The sequence below is a fragment of the Plectropomus leopardus genome, chromosome 17 (assembly GCF_026936395.1).
Source record: "Plectropomus leopardus strain MGB_pleo_1.0 chromosome 17, ASM2693639v1, whole genome shotgun sequence".
Lineage (NCBI taxonomy): Eukaryota > Metazoa > Chordata > Actinopteri > Perciformes > Serranidae > Plectropomus > Plectropomus leopardus.
In genome coordinates, this window is record NC_142192.1 from 27473773 (window position 1) to 27492660 (window position 18888).

The following is an 18888-nucleotide window of genomic DNA, read 5'->3' on the forward strand; positions in this document are numbered from 1 at the left end:
TTAGAGGAGATAAATTGTTGGATTGTTGCATCTGTAGTTGTGGCATCTTTACTTGCAATATTAAACATATTACAATTACCATAATGTTGCTGTTGCAATTTTCTCAGACTATTGAGGCAGCTGCACTTTAACCTGTGCAGGTAACAATCAGGACAAAAACCTGCGTAGCATCTGTTGATCTTATCTATATTTCTGAGATACAAAACAAATATTAAAGACAAACAACACCCATAATTTGCACCAAATAATTTATTAATCCATTATTTTGATACAGGGCGGAGGTGAATATTGATGTACTGTTACATTATTAGTACCACTCAGGATTTACATAAAAATGTCTATTGACAACTGTCATTTTCTGTTCAACAATCAACTGGTCAATCAGAAGACATGTAAGAAGTCGTGTTACATAGTTTGTGGAATGTACAAAAATAATTAAAATACCTCAGTCTAGTTTTCAGCAGCAACTCTGAGCTCTTTACACAGATCCTTCAATCTTCACTTTCTCCTCATGAAGGAATGTTCAGCTCTTCATATTAGGCGTGGTGCAAGATGCAGTTGTAGTTGAGAGTTTTTTAATTAATTTTTTTAAATTATTTTTTAAATTAAGGTTGCTTTAATTGCATGGCAGCATACATTGCAAGGTTTCCAAAGCATGAAAATATAATTTGCACAATTATAATAAACAATACACAGGGGCAGGGAAATAACAGGGTTATGGATAAAAATAAAAGTCATACAGCAGATGACGTCTGTTGTCATTCACAAACCGTTAAGTGTGTTGGTGCTGCAGCGCTGAAGCTGCAGAGCTACTTTAAACACAGCAATAAACTTCCTCACATTAATCCATTATAAGAGGGCATCAAAAGGCATTTTGAAGCAAAAACATGCTTACAGGGCCCCTCAGCCACAACTGGGCCCTTAATCATGAATAAAATTTAAATTCTCTTTGGTTTGGGGTCTATTTAGTTTATTTTTGTATCATAATTTATATGTTTTTATACAATTTCTGATTAAGCACAGCTTTTTTTAAAAAAAAAGTTCTTGTGTGAGTATTTGCACAATAAGATTAACACCGTACAGAACACATGCTGTTGAGGTTTTATTGATTATTTGACAGGATTTTAACTGTGACAAATTGTAAGCTATTGCAATGTGCAGTTGCATATCAAAACTCACGATCTAAGATGCAAACTGCTGCTCTTCCAATTTACATTGGAGTCTGTGTTTCTGAAGAAAGACTGATATTTGAACTCGACACCCAAACAAATACAACTCTCCAGAAGCTCCATTTTACTGTCCAGCCCTCCCCACTGCCATCCTCTGTCCTCATCCATTAGAGTATAGGTTTTGTTTGTTTTTAGGTTTTGATTTTTAAGGTTTTGTTCGTTTACCAGAAAATTCTGAGCACCAAACACTTAAATTCATGCATCTAGTGATTTTTGTACGTACCAATTTGCACCTTTTCTGCCTCAATGAGAAATATCTTTAATTTTGTCAAAATAAAAGTCTTCTGCTACTTATGTTTTATTGGGAAAGACAAATGCAAATGTTCTAAATACCATCAGAAATCTACACCTGTGCATCCATGGCCTTCTCCCTGTCCTGTGCATGAGAACAAACATGTTGCTGAATGATGGCAACAGTATTGTGTAGCTCTGTCCGAGTCCCTTAGTTTGATTCCCAATTACAGATGCGTATTTTCAGCACAAACACGGAAGGGACGGCTAGTTGATCATGAGGAGATATTGGATTAATCTGGAAAACAAGTGTACTAAATTAGAATCACTGAACGCACCTTTAAATCTGCACCTTTCTATGGCAGTTTTCATGACACACGAGGGTTAAATCTGACTAAAGCGGTTGACTGAGCACCACAAACTCTACCATGCGGACTGTTACTGACTAAAGAAAAAACCTTCTGACAGCCGTCTTCACTTTTGGGTTAAGTATTTATTATTCTGTCACCCATTTCTTAAACTGGTAAAACTGGTTTCCTAAGAGTTCACATATTTCTGACTGAGCCTTCTGTGTGAGAATGCAAAACACCCTGTCTCTTTATGTGTGTGCTGAGGAATATAAACATACAAATAAATGTGCTCGTCTTCTTCACCTACATTCACTCTCCATGAAAGACATACACTGCAAAAAAATGTTAATGCAACACATTTGTTTTTTTCCCCTTTTTTTCCGAGTTAAACACTTTTTTATGCACTCAAAAGAGTTAAATGTAAATGTTAAAATCTGTGTTAGTGAGCACTTAAGTTCATCCCTCCACCTGAGGGGTGTGGCCTCTCAATTGTGACCATCCCAAGGCACACCTGTGTGTAATGAAGCTGTCAAAATCAGTATCTTTATGTGCCACACTTGTCAGGTGGATGGATTATCTTGGAAAATGAGAAGTGTTCACCAAAATTTGACAAAAATATACGTAATGAGTGCATTAAAGAAGTCTTTGATCTTTAACTTTAACCTGTGAAAAATGGGAGCAAAAACAGAAGTGTTGCATTTAAATTTTAAGTCAGCATATATGCATGTTTAAGCACTTTAGAGTTTTGTCACACTTCACGTGTTTAACTCCACACCTTAAGAAAAGCATTAAATCACCACGAAATACGTCTCTCACACATTCTGCTTTTACAACCGCCCAGTGTTTTCTCTGCAGCTGTTCAGCGGAGGAGTAAACAGGAAAAAAATGTGAAACCAACATTACCTACAAACACAGCTGTAGCAGATCACACAGGAAACACTGGAGGTCACACTTCACAGATCACTGATCACGTGCAAAAGCCAACGGTCCTTTCATTTAGCTCCAAACCTGCGTATAAAAATATCCAAACTCAGCCTTCACAGAAGGTAAAACACTCAGATCCTTTATCTCTTTGCTCTACATAACTGGAAATGTAAAAACATCTCTGAAGGCATATAAGATGTTAAAGAGGTCATGTGTCATATTTCCACCACTAACTGTCCTGTGCTGTAGCTACACCGGCACACTGAAAAACGATTTGGTTAAAGCATGTCGAACAAATAACACAGCTACATATCTTCATAAACACATGCTCGTCACATTGCTGCAGGTTTACATTAAACTCTATAAATCACAGTACCGACTGTGGCCAAAAGGGAGCGTACCACTTTAAGAGTGAATATTATTTTGTAACAAATTATAAATAATATTCTTACATTTTAAGGATGAGTTCTGTATTCTTCAATCAGGGCCCCGGGCTGCGACGTTTTTGAGGCATGTTCACATTGTCAGTTGTGTATATGTCATGGTGTCATAGATAATTGTGTACAGTATAAATGTATAAATATGTCTATTAAAACTGCTTCTTTTTTGCCACTGATGGATTAGATTCTATGTCTGATAACATTATGGAAAGGATCCAAGATAGATATTTTATTAAAGTGTAGGATTTTTTTTTTTTTTTGACAAGAAACAGCCCTGAAAACGCTATCGCCAAACTCAGACTGCTGACTCCACCAGACTCTACTGAAACAATCAATCATTTTTATCGTTGTAAAACACACTTCATTAAAACCAAAAATAAAAAACAATCAAAAAAATCACAAAAAACATCTTGGTTTGTCTTTCTACTTTCCCAAAACATCACCAACCCTGGTTTAGTTTAAATAAATCCTAAATTCACCCATTTATAGTATATGAGAAAACATGCTGGCTCTGTTCATGCTAAAAGTATAATGTATTTAAATGGAGTCTGGTGGGTTTGGCAAAGGCAATTTTGGAGCTCTTTCTGGTGAAACAAAAAGAATCTTACTCATTAACAAAATGTTTATCTCTGTAGATATCTTAACATCATGTTTTCCACACTGTTAGTGGCAAAAACAAACACTTTTCATTGAAATTAAAATTAAAAATTAAAATTTAAAATTTAAAACATTGTTAAAAACTAATAGGACTAACTAACAAAAGTATTTATGCAATATTGCAGGATCTGGTGTCCTGATGCATTTCCTTATGGAGAGTCTGCAGCCTGCTAAATGTAAATACGTTTCCGAATTTCTAAATTATTTCGAGCAGCTCTGCGAGGTGATTCGACAATAAAAAAACAAACAAGGTGAAGACAGTGTGTAACTTTCTATATAAGGACACATCCGAATGTAATAATGTGGCCACATACAGAAAAAGAAAAGGTGTGTTATGTTAACATTGTCTTCCCTATTTTTTTTGTTTGTTTCATCAGAGACAATCATCTTATGTATCTTTGAGCATCAGAACTGTTGCCATGGTTACCTCCAGTTTAATGCATCCTTGTGCACTAATGTCCCAACACAAGGTACTAATGGACTCCATGTTATTAATATACTTTACAACACAACGTTGTTGTTTATATGTATATACATTTGTTTTAATTTTACACTGTAAGATTAGATTATTAATAAAAAACAGAAACTGGAAGTGTTGAGGAAGTGAAAGTGCTGGTAAGGCACCTAAACCTGTTTGGCAGAAATATTGGCGACACATACAACCTCCTTTACAAACAAAACCAACTCAATTATTTAATTAAAAAACAAAAGCTGAACGTATCTGTACCGTAGTGTAATACCTCTGTCAGCGTGTCCTATCCGTAGTGTTACCAGTACATGTCCAGTAAGGTCCCAGTATAGATACAGCACAGAACTAATAGTGTATTTTAACCACAGCAAGGCCCAGAGGAGAACATGGTTTTTGTGTACAGTGGAGAACTGAGAAAAAAAACTTTGAGGTTACATTTCTGTGAGGTTCAAAGTATTCAAATGACCTGTGTTTTAATTAGACATCTTGAGAACAACTTTTTTTCTGTGAGCGAGCAATGACGAAGTCCTGAGATCCTAAAAGTAACTAACATGATCTGCATTTCAGCCTTGCTCCAAATATTCACTCAGAAGGTGTTACATTTACATCTATGGAGGCTCTAAAGCAACGTAAGGTGAGATTTTTAAAAAACCTTTTGTGCACAAGATAATTCACTATGAGATCGATGTGTCTCTAATGACTTCAGATGCACACAGTCACCATATAACGGACAAACTCAGCTAATCAAGTTTCGTTTTCCACGGTGCCCCTAAAGTCCTGTAAGATGATCATTTTTTATCTTGTGCACACATATAGACTGTATAAATAATGGACATAGAGAGCACAACGTCACATGTGGACTCTTCAAGCCTCGAAGTTGCATTTCAAACATCAACATTTTGGGGTTTGTTTTGGAGCAGAAGGGACCGTGTTATTGTGGTGATGCCTCGCACACAGCCTGTCACTCCCACATTACTTATGTGTAACTTTGGGCCTTAATAAAGTGCAAACGGGTGAGTTCTATAAAAATTCAACCACGTACGGTTGTCATGAATATTAAATTTGGTTACAGAGACCAAACTTTTTTTTTGTACCAGGTTGTGTATAAAGTTGTGCATTTCAACATGAGGGTTTATGGGAATTTGCCCTGTTTTGGCGCCAGCCTCAGTTAGCAATTAGGAGAACTTCGGTTTTTGGCACTTCTGAATTAGCTTCACTTTTTCATCTCTGCTTGTGCACACAAAATAAAAAATTCAAATGATCAAGCTTTTCAGACTTTAGGAGCCGCAGTACCAATCAGCTGTTTTACCACAAAATGTTTCGTATTTTCACCTTTTTTTTTAGGTAACAGAATATCACAATTGTCACTAAATATCTTTTGCAATAATTACCACTGTTACTCAAAGTTTAGAAAACAAAAAGTTCAGGATGTTTGAGTCCAGTATTTAATTTTTTTTCTTGGACTTAAAAGTTTTCTTCAGGTGGTTCCAAAAAAAAAAAAAAAAAAAATCAAAACATTGCTGACTTTTACTCTGAAATCTGTTTCCATTGATCTGGACTTCTCAGAAAACTTGTATCTAAACCAAACAAATCTTTAGCTTATGTTTCAAACTAGTGCTGTCTTCAGAACAGAGCACCTGGACTATTATCACGTTCACATCCAGGACCAAAACAGGAACAGGCGAGACCAAAACCAAAACAAGTCAATAACAAAAACATGTATAACCCTCCGAGAGGTCGCCTACACGACTCCACGATGCTTAAATGAGAAGGAAAATCCAACAGTGGGGAAAAAAAGAAATCCAAAGACAAAGTCAAATAATTGAAATGTGTCCCCCTGTAATAACAAAAAGTCTTAATTAAAAAGGAATTTAAAAAAAATAGATGTGACTTCTTTATGTGCATAAGAGTTACTGCAAAAATGAGGTTATCTTTTCATTTGGGTCCAAAACTTCTATTCTGTCAACCCTTCAGAGGAGGTACGCTTGTAAAGTCACTATACACTGTATAGCTTAGATAAGACCATCTACCGTTGCTAGATTTTTATACTCTTCTCTGAACTATCGAAGAGATGCGCTGCAGGCTAAGATGATTTTTCGGGTGTAGAACACTTTCAAATACAACTGGTTAACTCCTCCCAAAACAAACGGCAGCAAACCGACGCATCGGTATCACAAGTTAGTATTTGTTCCAGGTCTGATGAGTAAACAACATATGTTTCTATATATTTACAGTAATAATATACTTCTCAAAGCACTGTGAACGACAAGGAAGTGAAAGCAGGTAACAGCAGCAAAACTGAAAGCAACGGGGGCTTCTACTGCCGAGCAGATCAGTCGCCTCCTGCTTTTAAAGGTCCGGAGAGGAAGTTCTGAGCTTATCACTGACAGGTAGTGTTTGTGTTAGTTATCGGCTGTATCGGAAAAAGAGATTTAATCTTTAGCTACTTCAACGAGACGCACTTGTTCCTGCCTGTACAAACGTCTGGGATCAATCGGAGATCCCTTGTGGTGAGGATAAATGATTGTGCCTTTCACTGTAATCCAGCTTCCGCTTCAAGCAGAGCAGCACCGTATTTATCACCTAAAACGACGTGGCAGTGCTGACAGTGAGTCCGTCACACGGGACACTGAGGACAAGATGCACCGCTGCTGCTGTGACGGTTAAAAAAAAACACAAATCTGCAACTTTAGCTTCTTCTTTTCTTACTTGGATCATGTGTTTTTGTTTTGCAGATTTGCGTTTTTCTTAATATGACAGTGATACTTTATAATACAATACTGCAGAAAATCACAGCAATTTAGAACAGCCATTTTTTTACTCTACTGATACTATTATGTTGCCACAGAAAGTAACAGTTTGTTAGTGAAGCGCTGTCTCTTCGTTTTTGGTTTCCTCTCGACACGCAAAGCTTTCTTCCACAAAACCAAACTTTTTTTTTATAACATCTGGGATATTTTAAACAATAGCTTACTCACTGAGACAAAATTTATAATGAGGCCACATTTCGGAGGCAAGTTTCCAAAAGTCTTTGCGGTGCGGTGATAATTTAAGATGGCACCAATTCGACCACAAGTCTGTTTCAGAAACTTCACGGCACAACAGTCGACTGGAACCTCAATGTCCCATTTTTCTATAAACACTTAGAGCTTCTTTAGGTTGTGTGTCCAACGGGAGCCTCGCCTTTTTTCATCTCGACAAAGAACAAACTTCCTGCTTGAAATTGTTGGCAGTTAAAAGTGTTTCAGAAAAGCTTCTTTAAAGTTTCCTAAATTGTAAAAACAGCAGCAGGAACAAGAAGCATGACTCAGAAAGAGGCGCCCGCTGGACATCACGCACACACTTCTGGTTTAAGTCACACTGCTGTCATTGGCACTGACTTCACACACGTCTTCATCACACACACTTCTACCCAACCCGAGACCGGCAAACATCCCTGATCCCTGACCGGGACTCTGGGAGACGACCCCCAGGAGCGCCCCTGAGGCGGCCATGCTGTTGCTCAGAGCAGCACCGCTGCTGTTACTCACGCTGCTGTTACTGCTGCTACTTCCTGTTCCTGAGACGCCGGAGTGCTGCGGCGACAGAACAGCGCCGGAGAGGTGTGGAGAAGAAACAGACACTCCTCCTCTCCCTCCTCCACCTAAAATACCGCCCTGTCCTCCCTCACCCGCAGACAGGAGGAGGTGAGGGGAGGAAATCAAATCTGGCCCATCCTCACCCCCACCTCCTCCTCTTCTCCCTCCCTCGCCGCTGCTCCCACCCTCGCCGCTCTCTCCCAGCCCGCTGCGCCTCTCGCAGTGCGAGCGGTGCCTCATGAAGCTGTCGCGCCACATGAACTTCTTGCCGCAGCCGAGGCAGTCGTACGGCTTGAGGCCCGTGTGCGTCTTCATGTGCTCCGTGAGGTGATGCTTCATCTTGAACTTCTTGGCGCAGACGGGGCAGTGGAAGGGCCTCAGGTCCAGGTGCATGTTGATGTGGCGGTCCCTCATGCTCTTGTGGGTGAAGGTCTTACCACAGTGGCACATAAACACTTTCCCCGAACCCCCGGAGCTGCTGTTGCCGCCACCACTCCCACTTACCCCTCCGATCCCCCCGCTGTCCATGCTGTCAACTCCCAAACCGCCCTGCACCGACAGGTGGACCGCACCGTGCTCCAGACTGGGACCTTTGAAGGAGGTGCCTCCGATCATACCGCCTGCCATTCCCAGGGGAGGGGCGGCCGCGTCCAGCGAGAGTCCGGAGGCCTGGCTATAGAGGAGGATCTGGTTCCCCTGCATGTCCAGCGGGAAGAGCTGGGCCCGTGCCGAGGCAGCAGACTGAACCTGGCCCAGCAGCGCCGACACGGCACGGTTCGCGCTCTGGCTCTGACCTGCTGCACTGTCATGAAGGTGCTGAGCTAAAGTCTGGTCCATCAAACTGCCTTCAAACTTGAGGTAGTCTTCTGAAGACTGGCAGTAGTCCACCTGGAGGCAGACGAAGAGAAAGGGTTTTGAATCTGCGATAAATGCAAAGTGCTGGGATTTTTCTGCATCAGGAATATTTGCAAAATTCCAAACTAGTGACTTTGAAATGCTTTTCAGGGATTTTGCAGAGATTTCCCTGCAGAGTCCTCAGCACCTGCATGTGGGAAAGCTAATGTGCAGTGCAATCTCATATGCAGCATGAATTTAGAAAATTACCAAGTTTGAAAAATATCTATTTTGTACATCACACAGGTTCAGATGGCTGGATTTTTGTTTCATCCAAAGACTGTATATAAAGATGAACGACATGGCAGCTTCCCAAAAGTGAAGCCAAAACAGCTCAGTCACCCCCTGGTAGCTTCCTGCAGTATAGATCATTAATCTCGCCCCCTCAGTATTACTGGAAGGGACATGGACTTAACTAAAAACTCATACATACATGCACATGCCAAATAATGTTTTCCCAAAGATCATTTCTGTCATTTAAAGTAGTTGTTATCACCTTGTTGTGGGTTCAAGAGTTTGCTTTTCTTTTTCAGTTGAGAAGCAATATAGGGTTTTTTTTTGTAGTGTTGATTGATTGATTGATTCAGGTCCATCTCTTGAAATTTAAGTGCACAGTATTAAAATTCTCTATATTGTGTATAAATATGCATTGTGACTTCCCTCTAAAGGCTGAAATTTGGCTACTGCAATTGAATTTTGCTGTTGGCTTATTTTGCTGGCAGGAGCTGCTTTCATCATTGACAAAGCTCCGTCTTCGCCCTCTCAGACTACTTTGTGTGTGTCCAGGGGCAGGAAGGTGCTGTGGATCGAGAGGTGGCACGACTGGCTGACTGGGAGTGTCGCTCCCAGCCCTGCCCATTTTCTTTCATTTTCCAATGAGGAGCCAAAAGTAGCAGCATTCTTACTCTTTAAGTTTGGTTTTAATTAGTTATTTGAAGCTTGGAAAAGAGGATGCAACGTTATGATTGACAGCTGTCTGTGCCAATCAGTGTGTTTGCTATCAATGGCGTTGATTGTGATTGGTCGGATGGGTGTATGGGTGGGAATTCAATACTGTAAAGATTGCTACAGTGCAGAGTCTGGCTCCAAATCACGTCACCAGCTCAATATCACAGCTAAACATGGAACATTTTGGCTTCTTTTTTGTACAGTGGGAGGATTTGGAGATACATTACCTATATTTATACACAGTCATTGGTTTCACCTGAATATTTTACACCTTAGGCGCCTCCTGGTGGTGGGGGTCGCTAACAAACACTTTGCACCAGTTTTCACTAGGTCTCTCATTTTTTTCGACAAAACAAAAACTTTTAAAATACTTTGAAAGATGCTAAAATCACATGAAAAATCTACACATTGTGTCTTTTTAAAGTTTGTTTCAGCTCACCTGTGAGTCCATGTCGTTCTCAGCTCTGCTTCCCAGATCGGCTGACAGGCTCCTAACGTTGGAAATGTTGAAGTCGCTTCTCTCCCTCTCTCTGGCCAGCTCCATCTCCCTCTCATCCTCGTCCTCCTCGTCTTCGCCTCCTTCCTCCCCGGACACCACGATGAGGTCGTCGTCCTCCATGCGTTCGGTTTTCACCACCACCCACTGTTTTCGGGGCATGATGCTGGGCTGGCTGTAGGTCGGACGCTTCTGCAGCGGCAACGCCGAGACCTCCCCATCCTTTCAATAAAGACATGTCAGGTTATAATACAGTTAATGTGGGATACCAACATCTTAATTAAAGCTTAGTGAGATGAAAACTGTTTTTTTATGTTTGTTTCTTTTTTTTTTTTTTTAAATAAACGCCTCTGACTTAAATTTGAAGATACACTGGTGTCGGCTGCTCACACTGACGGACCCTCACCTGATAGGAAGACACGCCAAAACTGTCGCTGACGCCCACTTCCTGCTCTGACACCGAACTCATTTTCTTCCTCCTCCCGCTGCCTCTTCCTCTCTTCCTTTGGTGGTACAGTACTTCCTCCTCTTCCTCCTCTCCCTCCTCCTCCTCTTCCTCAATAAGGAAGGCTTCCTCTCCTCCTGATGGGGTGCAGTAACTGGGGGTGTTGCTGGCCCCGCCTCCGTCCGCTGAGGCCCCAGCTGCGGCTGCACCGCTCCCTCCGAAGCTGCTCCCGTCCCTGGGGCTGAAGTAGTTGGTGCTGCTGGGAGACTGGCTCTCACTCACTGACGGCCGGCTGGGAGGTTGGGAGGCCGGCTGCGGCTCGTTGGACCCTGCAACCTGGGCCTGACCACCACTCACACCCCCATCACTGCCAGCTCCATTACCACCGCCTGCAACGCCGTCACCATTGCTGCTGCTGCACCCGAGGTTAGCTGACCCTCCACCTCCTCTGACGCTGGCTGCTTCCTGCACAGCACCTCCTCCGCTGCTCCCTCCTCCCGCAGCAGCCCGGCCCTCCTTCAGCAGCTCGGTGCATTTGTCCACGATGTGCCACATCTGCAGGACGCTGCCCACCGTGAGGTAGTTGACGATGTCCTCGCGCAGCATCCGGAGCTGACCGGTGTAGGCACAGCTCAGCACGCTCTCAAACGCCAGCGGGTCCATGACTGCCGGGATGGAGACTGTAGACATGTTCTTCAGTAGTACCTGGAGGAGGACAATATGGAACAGGAAAACATTGGTTACTTGGTGGAAACTTACTGATCACAATCCAAATCCCCCTTAATATTACCATTTTTGATGATAACTCTGTTTTCCAGTTAAAGGGGTATTTCACTTCTGAAAAGACGGTTATTTTGTAAAACAAGGACATCTATGCAGTATAAAGATGCAAATACTTTTGAATCTGGTGCTACATAACCAGAGAAAACGAAGAAAACTGACTGTGGCATTTGCTTTTGCTCAAGAGGTAGAAAACCTTCAACTACCAGAATAAATGGGCCTTAAAATGCTGCTACCAGTAGGTGACGTAAAGCGAGGTGCCCTTCTAAAAACAATATCGTGGCTTTCTGTTAATAAACAATCTCGAACTACAGTAAATCCATGGAAACCTGGAGCGACATCACTTTTCATGTGCTGCTTTCAGATGCTTTTCATAAGTATTTGCACCTGTGAACTCTGAAAATAAGTGTGTTTTTCTTTCCAAAAAGCAAAGAGCAACTTGGTGAGCCGTGTTTCACAAACTGCAAAAAATTTGTAGATTTAGAAAAATATGTTTAAAAAGCGAAGGAAAACTGTCAAATTAGGTGAGAACTATATTTACAACGTTACAAAAAAAGTAGATTATTTTTGGGGCTTTTTTCCTTTTTTAATAGGATAGCTTAAGCATTAAGGAGGGACAGAGAGAGGATGACAAGCAGCAAACAGCCAAGGCTGGAATCGAACCTGTGGCTCCTGCAGCGAGGACGTAGCCTCTGAACATCGGACGCCCGCTTTTCCAGATGAGCTACTGGGCACCTCAGAATTATTAGAATTTTTAAGCATTTTTTTCTGGTTCATTTCCTTTTTTTTAAAAAAAACTTTCTTATTCCTTTTTATTGAGTATTTATATTTACTAATTTCCAGGTATTTTTCTTGTACGTTTTTTTTTTTTTACTAATTTCTTGCTAGTTTTTGGGCCATTTTTTCTGTAATTTCTCATTGCCTTTTTATCATGTTTTTTAAAGATATCAAGCCAATTTGCTCAAGTTTCAAAGGGTTAAATGGCAAAATAAAACATGTTTCTGAAAACATTTCAGGCAAGAAGTTCCAGAATCGTGGTCGCACAAACTCTTTGCATTGTTATGGTAAAAAGCTGGTTGAAAATTGGAAAATTACCTCTTTAACTGGAGTCTGATATAACCCAGTTAAGTGTCAGTAAAACTGATCTCTGGCAGATGAGTGCGCCTTTTTGGAAACAAAATACTTTAAGCTTAAAGACGAGCAGAAAGACACAATTCAAGTATCTGTGTGAAGCGGCGGTCACGCTGCAGGCTTTTTATTCTTTATTCTTTTCTGCCATGCTCATCATTTTAGTGTTTTACAAATTTTCTTTCCAAGAAATAATCAGAAGCAGAAGCGTTAAAACCACACAGATTTTGTGTCTGACACATCCAAAACGTGTGTCTTGCTGCAGTGAAACACTGGTGACCATAATCGACTTCTGAATGTTTTGTTTTCAACACATTTCGGTTGAATTACACACTGAGTGTTGACTGAATCGTGTCATATCCACAAAGACTAATCAAGCCAGCTATTTCCCTATGAATTCATTGTCAGATCTATTATTGTGCCTCGACAGCGTCTACAAAATTTCATATTAGTGCTTAAATACAAGATTTATGTGTAGATTTTTATGATCAGAAAACATCAGCTCCCTGTCATTAACAAGTCAGCTTGTTTCCTCGCTGTGGTGCGACAGCGAAACACTCTCACCTGGTCATGGAAGTAGGGGGAGGAGGCAGCCAGGACGCAGCGGTGGGCTTTGAACACTTGTCCCTGGACGTGGATGGAGAGGTCACAGAGCCGGCCGTCTTCTCGCTGCCGGTTCAGGCTGTCCAGCACCGAGGCCTGAGCGCTGGGGAAGCACACCTGCACCACCGGGCCAGATGTGTCGCTGGGAGCCGAGCTGCTGCTGCTGCTTCCCACTTCCATGGGCAGGGACTGCATCTACGGGGGGAGAACAACAGTCATGACTCCCAGCTGTGGCAAAATGCTTCCATAAAGGTTTTCTGCGGCTGAATCTGTCCGGTAGAGATTAACGTGATGTGAGATATTGAGCCTGATGCAGCAACATTCCCTTAAATGTTTTCTCTTTTTTCTGGTAGGTCAGTACATATCTCCTTCCCTGCAAAAAATGATGTTAGTCCAAAAGAAATTTCTCAGATTGGCAACTGCATCAAATTGCTGGGAATCGTCGGCTTCACTGCATCCATTTTGATACAAATGTTTTTATGTATATTGTTTCAAAACACAGCTTTCCAGATGTATTTCAGATTTGTTTTTTTTAACAAACTCTGATATTCATTCATATCAAACAAGACAAGCAGAGAAATATCTTCCCTGTTACTGCACAACTCTCAGATAATATGCTCTGAAATACAGACGACCATTACTGTGAAATACCAGCCCACTTTATTCACTTGTTCATTATTATTTTCATTTAAGTCGAACTTAAAAAACATCTGTGCTGTAGTATTAGCTTTGGTGGTGTGTTATGTGTCTGTTCAGTTTATGATTATTAGAACTACTTGTTTTGTTTGTTTTGTTGTCATGTTAGGGAGAAAATAAATGTTTGGGTTTCTTGCTGTGTTTAACATTATCTACTTGTTTTTATCACATCTTTTGTGCTACTAAATAAATAAATAAGATACCCAAATATGGCACATCGCCATTTCTGTTTTTTTTTAAGGAAAAATCAATCTGAGAACGTTTTTACTTAGTATGTAATTTGTAGTGGTATATAGGTTAAATTATGTGTTTAGGGTGTTTTAAAAAATCCATAAATACTTTAAGCTATATGTGTACTCTCAGTTTATTAGACTTATCTAAAACTAATGCAAACTAATATAATGGCTCTGCAATAAATTCTTCTTTAATTAACAATAAAATGATCACTTTTTATGTTTTGGACTGGTGTTGATCACTGCAGCAGCTGACGATTATGCAATTAGCATTTACTTAGTTAATTATGACCTCTAACAAATACTCAATAAGTTGTTTATTCAGTCGAAGATGACGCCTTATAAAGTCTTGTTTTATGGATCAAGACTCTAAAACTCAAAGATATTTTCGTTTACAATGATGTAGAGCCCAGAAACGCTGTTATCAGAGAATTCGCGTGTTCTCCCCTTAAAAAAATACTCTAAACTAATCAATAACTGATCATTAAAACAGCTGCTGATTAATATTTTGTCAAGCCACAGATTGGTTAATCAGCAAATTGTTGCACCTGTAGTTTCTGATCATGTTGGAGGCTGTATTTTAATATATTTACTTTGGGGTGGAGAAAATATTACAAACTCTGCTATGGATATATAATGCAAAAAAAGAGAAGAATATGAACAGAAGCACAAACGGCAGCTTCTGAAATTACTTTAAAGTTGAATCAGCACCTTTTACAAGTGATTTGGCAGTTTTTTGGGTTTTTTTTGCAGAGCTGTTTAATTACAGCGTGTTAGTGTCAGCTGGCATCCATTGAATATTGAATTGAATATTGTCAACAAAGACAAATTACATTCAGCACGTTACGAGCAAACGTAAAGCTGTCAATCTGATCTCAGCACTCAAAAAATGAACATTTACCAGTTAATTTGACTATTCAAACTGCCCAAATTTGGCTTATTAAAAGCAACTCAAGGTTATTTCTCAACATAACGTGAAAGAACTAATAGATTATTATTGCCATTATGTTAATCCTCTATCACACAGTATGTAGCATGAATGAAAGCAAAGGCAACAGTGGCCAATCGAGGAAGCAGTTAACGTGATTGGCTGTGCTGTTATTCAGAAAAAAAACTTAATTTACCCAGAATACAGTGCAAATTAGAGCTACTCGAGACAGGCGAGAAAAAGACGGCCCTGTGCAGCTGTCAACCTTAAGTGTCTATTTGAAGTGTCTTTGTTAGATCTCAGTCTCAGTGTGTCTTTGTGCGCTTAGCTCCTGCTGCACAAAGACACGTCACGTCACAAACTGCTCGTGAGGTACATTTGGAGCTTTGTGGAGGATTGTAACTAAAAATATAGAACAAAAATTTAAAAGCAATACTTTTGCTCCCATTTTCCACCACTTAAAGATTCAAAAACTCTTTATGCACACAAAAGACGTCGTTCCCTCAAACTCTGTAACATCTGTGGCATTGTGTTGTGATCGAACGGCACATTTTAGAGCTGCGTTCCCGAGGCACACTTGTGTGTAATGATCCTGTTTAATCAGCATTTTGATGTGCCACACCTGTCAGGTGGAGGGATTATCTCCAAAAAGCAGAAGTGTTAATTAATGGGGATTTGAACAAATTTGTGACCAAAATTTCAAAGAAATATATGCATTCAGCGCATAAAAACTCTCAGATCTGTGAAATGGAAGCAAAAACAGTGTTGCATTTAACATTTTGTTTTGTGTACATTTACTCAAGTATTTGTACTTGAGTATTTACATTTTCTGCTACTTTATGCTTTCATAGCGCAGGAAAATATTGTACTTTTCACTCCACCACATTTATCTGGAAGTTTGAGTTATTTTGCAGATTTAGAATGATAATAAAAATATTACCAAAAAATAAACTGTGATATATTCACAGAGGCGAAGCTTCCCAGCAATACATAAAGCAGTTAAATATACCTGCAGCAGCATTAAGTGATGAACATATCAATGCATCAATAATTAGAATCCAATAATATATATTAGTCGATATTTAGTCTTAAGTTGGGTCATTGAGTACATTTATTTTTTTTACTTTAAATATATTTTGATGCTAAAGAACTGTTATATTATATGAGGGGACGAGGTGGTACAAAAAGGGACAGACATGTCAAATATATTTTTTAGGCACTGATGATGGTCTTATGTTTTTTTTTTATTTTGGCTTAGGGGAGGGCATACAACTTGTATGTTTTTTTTTTTAATAGAAAACACGTTTACTTCTTCTTTTTTTAAGTGCAATACAACACAATTTATCATAGCCAGAAACTACAAAAACAGAAATTATCGTTTGATTTTCAATTTTCTAATGGTCACTGGGACATGTGCGATGAGCGCTTTCTTCAGAATAAAAAAAAATAAAAAATATTGCGCTTAACATTTTGATATTTCATCAAAATCACTTTATTCTACATGTCTCATTTAAACTATTACCAAAAATAAATACCTTGCTTACATGACAAGAAGCTTTTTCTCATCTGGACTTTTTTAAAAATCTAACAACTACATTTTCCACAGACTTTGAATGGCTCAAGAAAACACATTTCAATAAAACAAAATCTAAAAACAAAACAAAAAAGTCACATCCCAGCCAACTCCCTCCTCTGATAAATACAGAAAAGTCCCTAATAGTTTTGTTTGTTGTTTAATTGAGTAATATTTTGACATTGGATTTTCACTTATGACCATATTTTTGCACTGCAACATTGCTACTTTAATTTTATAGCAGTCAAATACTGACAATATGTCTAACTTTTACTAAAGTAGGGTTATTGTTTAACCCTTTAAAACTTGGAACTTTTCTTGTGCTTCTCTTAAATGCCTTTAAAACCTCTGAATTCAAAAACATGGGGAAAAGGCAGTTAGCAACATGTTAAGAAATATTCCATAAAACTATATTTATAATTATCTTAATTACATATTATAAAGAATGCCAAATAATTAATATAATTATTTATTATTTATACTTAATTATATTTATTTAATAAAAAGACTTTTTTTTCGACTGTCTTCTATGTTTTTCTTATTTATTTTTTAATAATTTTCAGGATAATTTATTGTACTTTTTACTTATTTCTTACTCATTTTGGAGTCATTTCTTCTTGTGTTATAACTAAGATATTTGAGCACTATTTCTGGTTGTGAGCATTTCTGTGTGTCATGCAAAAAATGTATGTCATATCAGACTGTCCCTAACAAATTTGATTGCACTTTTGACAGCATTATGATAGTTATAAAAGGCTCAGATCAACAGTGTCATTTTGCACTTTACAGAGAAGAAAAAAAGCATCACGTAATGAATTCATAAACAGAAAATGCCCTCATCACATACACACAGCAGCACTTACTGCTGCTGCTATCAGTGCACGAGAAAATCAACAGCTGGACTGCAAACACACTTTGAGTTGACAAAAGCAAATGTGTTGATTGTAAAAGATGAAGCAGGCGTTGTGGTGGGGATGTGTCTCTGCTGCTGGTCTGCTGACAGACAGCAGACCAGCAGCAGACCAGCAGCAGCGAAACAAGCCGTCAGAGCTCCAGACTCATCATACCGCCACAGATGTGACGTTAGCCTGCTAGCTAGCTCCGACGGCGGGCTCCGAAAAAGCGACGAGCCGCTGCGGACATTAAACTCACCGTTGTTAGTTGACACTGCAGCCTTCGGGAGCACCGTCTCTGTCCGAGCTGACGGCTGTGTGTCCTGCCAGTTTACCCAGGCCCTGAAGTTTGGGGACCATTTTTTGGAAATGTTCTCCCCGTCTGGTCCCTTCTGCAGCGGCAGACAGCGACGCGTCGCCTTTAAAAGGATTCCAGACAGACGAGCCAGACTTTGGCCGACAGAAAATACCCAACATAAACAATGGCATAAACACAGTTAAATACTGCAGTGACGTTTAAATGTTTATAATAGGTAAATTAAAAAAAAACTGTTTAAAATAGTAAGACAAAAATGTTCTTGTTATTTTCTTAATTTTTTTGGATTTTTTTATTTTTATTTTTATCAAATATACACATATATAATATATGATGGGTAATACGCAACATCAAATTTGCATCGTTTTCGTGATAGTAGAAAAAACGTGAATTTATTGAACACAGACTGTAGATTTTCAAAGATGAAAGATGATTTGTGAGAAATAACAAAATTTAAAAAATCAAAAAGTCAAAACAAAAAAAACCAAAACAACATTGTCATCACTAAACAGGTTACATAATAATGCATATGTATGACAAGATATGATGACAATAAAAGTATTTTAAAAATTGCATCGTTATGTATAAATATAAGTATATATATATATATATATATATAAATATTTATATATATATATATATATATATATATATATATATACACATAAATTGAATAATATATGTATGTATGTCTGTATGTATGTCTGTATATATATATATATATATATATATATATATATATTATTTTCACCATATATATTTCTTATGTATAAATAAATGTAATAAATGTAATAAATAAATGTATCCTTTAACAACAACTAATTATCAGAAGTTTGTCAATGTTGATGCCATTAGCTTAGTTTCACTACCTTTACCATAAAAGGCCAAACCCACGATTTTGTAGAGCATGTTTTTAGAAAAATATATTTTAAATTTTAAAGTTACATAAATCTGTTCAGTAAGACTTCTGAAATAATAACATGTCAAATGAGTGTGCCTACATTTGAAAATCCCACCACACACAGCCCTCATGTCTGAAGTCTCACTTTTTGTAGAAAACAAACTAAAAAGACTATT

The 18888-nt window shown here is 38.9% G+C and overlaps 1 protein-coding gene across 2 annotated transcripts; it reads right to left on the minus strand.

The window, feature by feature from the left end:
• Nucleotides 1–231: 231 nt before the first annotated feature.
• On the minus strand, nt 232–17895 carry zbtb22b (zinc finger and BTB domain containing 22b). Of its 2 annotated transcripts, XR_015779584.1 has the most exons (6): nt 17755–17895; nt 13134–13367; nt 10623–11366; nt 10160–10438; nt 4572–8766; nt 232–2818 (listed from the first exon to the last, which is right to left on the minus strand). XR_015779584.1 is itself a non-coding variant. In XM_042506964.2 (5 exons), exons 2-5 carry the CDS (start codon nt 13365–13367, stop codon nt 7651–7653), a joined length of 2373 nt encoding a protein of 790 aa, XP_042362898.2. In that variant the 5' UTR covers nt 17755–17895; the 3' UTR covers nt 232–7650. The 2 variants fall into 2 exon arrangements, 1 of the variants encoding a protein (XP_042362898.2); XM_042506964.2 differs by having other exon boundaries at nt 232–8766.
• Nucleotides 17896–18888: the final 993 nt, after the last annotated feature.